At 46.1% G+C, this 3,672-nt stretch overlaps 1 protein-coding gene across 1 annotated transcript; it reads right to left on the bottom strand.

Annotated features, from left to right (window-relative positions):
- Positions 1-591: 591 nt before the first annotated feature.
- Positions 592-3,444, bottom strand: LOC105914443 (amino-acid permease BAT1 homolog). The gene is made up of 8 exons (XM_012846076.1): positions 3,341-3,444; positions 2,987-3,247; positions 2,771-2,789; positions 2,219-2,438; positions 1,924-2,105; positions 1,376-1,665; positions 1,165-1,294; positions 592-939 (listed from the first exon to the last, which is right to left on the bottom strand). Exons 1-8 carry the CDS (start codon positions 3,442-3,444, stop codon positions 592-594), a joined length of 1,554 nt encoding a protein of 517 aa, XP_012701530.1.
- Between the last annotated feature and the right edge of the window lie 228 nt (positions 3,445-3,672).

Raw genomic sequence — 3,672 nt, forward strand, 5'->3', positions numbered from 1 at the left:
CGTGGCATGGTGGCGATCGTTTGAGGAAGAATACTAGAGAAGATCGACGGACACGCGATAGATTGATTAGGCCACGCACACCATCTGACCTTGTGCGATTCAGCCTAACCTAAGACTAATGATGTACTCCCTCTGTCCCAAATTATAATTCATTTTGACTTTTCTAGATACATAACGTTCGATATACACCTTGGTACATATTATGTCTAAATACATAATAAAAGTTGTGTAGCTATAAAAGGCAAAATGAATAGTAATTTGGGACGGAGGGAGTAGCCAATGGACCTGGTCCTGTTATGAGCTTGGTTTCCGTCCATATTTTTAGTACGATGGACCGCTTCTATGCTGCACGAGCACCAGTATTTTATCTTGTGTTGAAAGAAACAATCAAATTATGTTATTATTAGGCAATACCAAACTTGATGCCGGCATAGGTAGGGTGGGCATGCTTGTGTTTACAGCAGTAAGTGCATGTATGTATTATATTTTGAAAAATAGAGCCATGAACGGCGTGTTTAAAAATATTTCGGTCGTTTACATTTGGCCCCTCTAAATCTTCACTTTTGAGCTCCACCGCTGGAGAGAACAAAATTAGGCGTCGACATTGACGATGGGCCCTTTGAACCAGAACCGGGCATGGAGCAACCACGTGCCGACGCTGAGGAATAGCACGCCCCCAACAGCGACCGGCGTGTAGTTGAAGTTGTCCTCGCCAACGGGATACGCCACCGGCAGGCAGAAGAGCACGGTGACAAGGGCCACCCAGGCAACGGCAACCCATCCGATGACATTTCCAAACTTTCCCAAGTGAAATGGACCTGGAGTGAACGACTTCCGAGCCGTTGTTACACGAAAGAAGATGGGCAATGCGTAGGCCATGTACAAACCGATTGTCGTGATGGACACCATAGCCTGGAATGCCACCTGGCTGCCCAGCGACTGGCAAGAAAATATATCAAAGCATGTAGACAAATAAGACAGTCGTGGATCTTATTGTATCAATGGCTGACGGCACACGTAGTTAACTACTTCCATTCCAAATTGTAGGTTGTTTGTATTTTTTACACTATATCTAAATGCATAATAATATCTATGAATCTAGAAAAACTAAAATGGCCTACAATTTAGAACGGATGGAGTAGATAGTAATGAGAGATTACGCACCGTTAGGGACATGATGAACGCGATGACCACTGAAAGCCAGACGACATTGATGGGCACCTCTTTCTTGTTAAGCTGGTACCATATGCGGGAGAATGGCATCGCCCCGTCCCTGGAGAAGGCGTACCCCATCCTGCACTAATTTGTAGTAGTGGCTTTTAGGCTACCTCTTAGCAAAAGTTATGTTGAATTTTAATAGTTTTATTTCACGTACCTTGAGTTGGCGGTTACACATGTAATGCCGCAGAGGAAGATGGCAAATGCGATGATGGCTAGGGAGGCGAGAGCCCCAACACCGCTGTTGTACCTTCTGTGGAAGGTGGTGTAAAGAGCCTGAGCGACAGCGTACCCACCGGCATCGTTGCTAGGGCTCAAAAGATAGGGAATGTCTATCGTTAGCGATGCCAAGGCCACCAAATAAATCCATCCAAACATGGATGCCAGAGCAACAGAAGCTACGATCCCTATCGAGCCACTCCGGTCAGCCTCCTTCGTTTCCTCTGACTGATTAATTTGCAATTTTTAAAAGGAATGATCAACCTTGATCAGCTTGTATTACTGTGATTGAATGGTCAGTTTCTCAATATAATGTTACTCCCTCCGTTCCAAAATGTAGGTCGTCTTAGCTTTTTTAGAAAGATAGATTTTATTATGTATCTATACATAACTTTATATTCTTATATTTAAGTGCATAGCAAAACCTATGCATCTAGAAAACCCAAAACGACCTACATTTTGAAACGGAGGAAGTATATGACGTACCATGTGAGCAGATGTATCGTAGCCGAGGAGGGAGTACTGGCTCACCACCATCCCCACAGCTAAAACATAAGCCTTGCCTTGGATTCCCATGCCATTGTCCATGTTGAAGTGGGTGAAGATGAACTCCACACCCGCTCTCTCCTTAGCAACCGCTGGAAGCAAGATCACTAGCATAAATATACCTACAATCGATCAAAAGCAAGCGAGTGGCCACTGATCAGAATCCAAATTAAACCTTGATCTGTTATCATGGAACTGAAAGAGTATGGATCCGATGGTGTGAATGCATTACTACCTGCGGTATTCCAGAAGGCTCCGAGATGGCCAAACCATGACAGCCACTGAATGGGGAGACAGTTGATAAGGCCGTGTAGGACTAGGATGCAACCGTAGATGCCCAGCAAGACGTATTTGGAGGCCATGTAGCCGCCACCGTTGGCGCCCCCGGTGCCAAGCAGGATGATCACTTGGACAAGCTGCGCCAGCGAGAAGTCGACGCTCGCGATGGCAGCCCACTGATGAGTAATCAAGTGTCAATTAGTATTCAGTAAGGTGATTTAGTGCTTTAGTAGTCTAGTACTGCAGACTGCCAGTGCCACATGCCGTGCCACACTATCAAGGTTTTGAGCAATACTATTTTCTTTTATTGAATGGAATCGAGCGATACTTCTAAAAATTGCTACTCCCTCGATTCCAAATTGTAGGTTGTTTTAATTTTTTAGTTTATAGATATTATTATGCATCTAGACATACAATATATCTAAGTGCATAATAAAAATTATACACTAAAGAAACTAAAATGACTTATAATTTGGAACGGATGGAGTCCTGTGAAGTTGGAATGTACCTGTCCTACGATGTTGAACCTGTACAACATGGCAGAAAACTGAACTTTAGACATGCTATATGTATGATCAGAAAATTCTCTCCTTTTTGTTTTATATTTTGAAATACGACTAACAAAATCATTGATTGGAAACGTATATTCTGAACAAACTATGCAGTAGCTAGCATCTCTTCACGTACATAATGAACTAATGATATTAGGATGGACAGCACGTACCATCCAGTGAGCCAGGAAGCGAGTGGAGCCCAGTCCTTGCCGGCGAGCTTGGCGCTCCAGTAGTAGAGACCGCCGGAGGTCGGGTACGCCGAACAGATCTCCGCCATGGACAGCGCCACGCAGCCGTTGAACGTGGCCACGACGAGCCAGCCCAGCGTCATGGAGGCCGGGCCGCCGTAGCGCAGGCCGGTGTTGTACGTCGTCGTCACGCCCGTCATCACGGAGATGATGGAGAACGACAACGCAAAGTTGGAGATGACACTGTGTATACATGTACTCCATCATTCAAAAGCGAATTTAAAAGAACGCAAGACGAATGAAATTGCATGGAAATTAATCGATCGAAGCGCGTACGAGAGGCCGCGCTTGAGCTCCTGCTTGTATCCGAGCTCCTGCAGCCGAGCCCGGTCTGCGTCGTCGGCGACGGGCAGCTCGACGGAGCGGCGAGGCACGGCCATTATTGCTCTCAGCTATCTAGTATTGCTGAGCACTCCCTGATCTCTGTCGGGGCTGGCTGCAGGTCGCTGCTACTTGCTTACATACTACGCCTGTTGTTGACAGGGTCAGTGGCGCTTGATAGTGAGCTTCTGTAAATTAGTCCTAGATGCACAAAGGAGTCAACAGACGGAGTGGAAAAGAGCCATCGGCAGCGCCGCTCCGGCGTGTTGCGGTGCTGACGTACGTCT

The sequence above is a fragment of the Setaria italica genome, chromosome V, assembly GCF_000263155.2.
Source record: "Setaria italica strain Yugu1 chromosome V, Setaria_italica_v2.0, whole genome shotgun sequence".
In the NCBI taxonomy this organism is placed as follows: Eukaryota; Viridiplantae; Streptophyta; class Magnoliopsida; order Poales; family Poaceae; genus Setaria; species Setaria italica.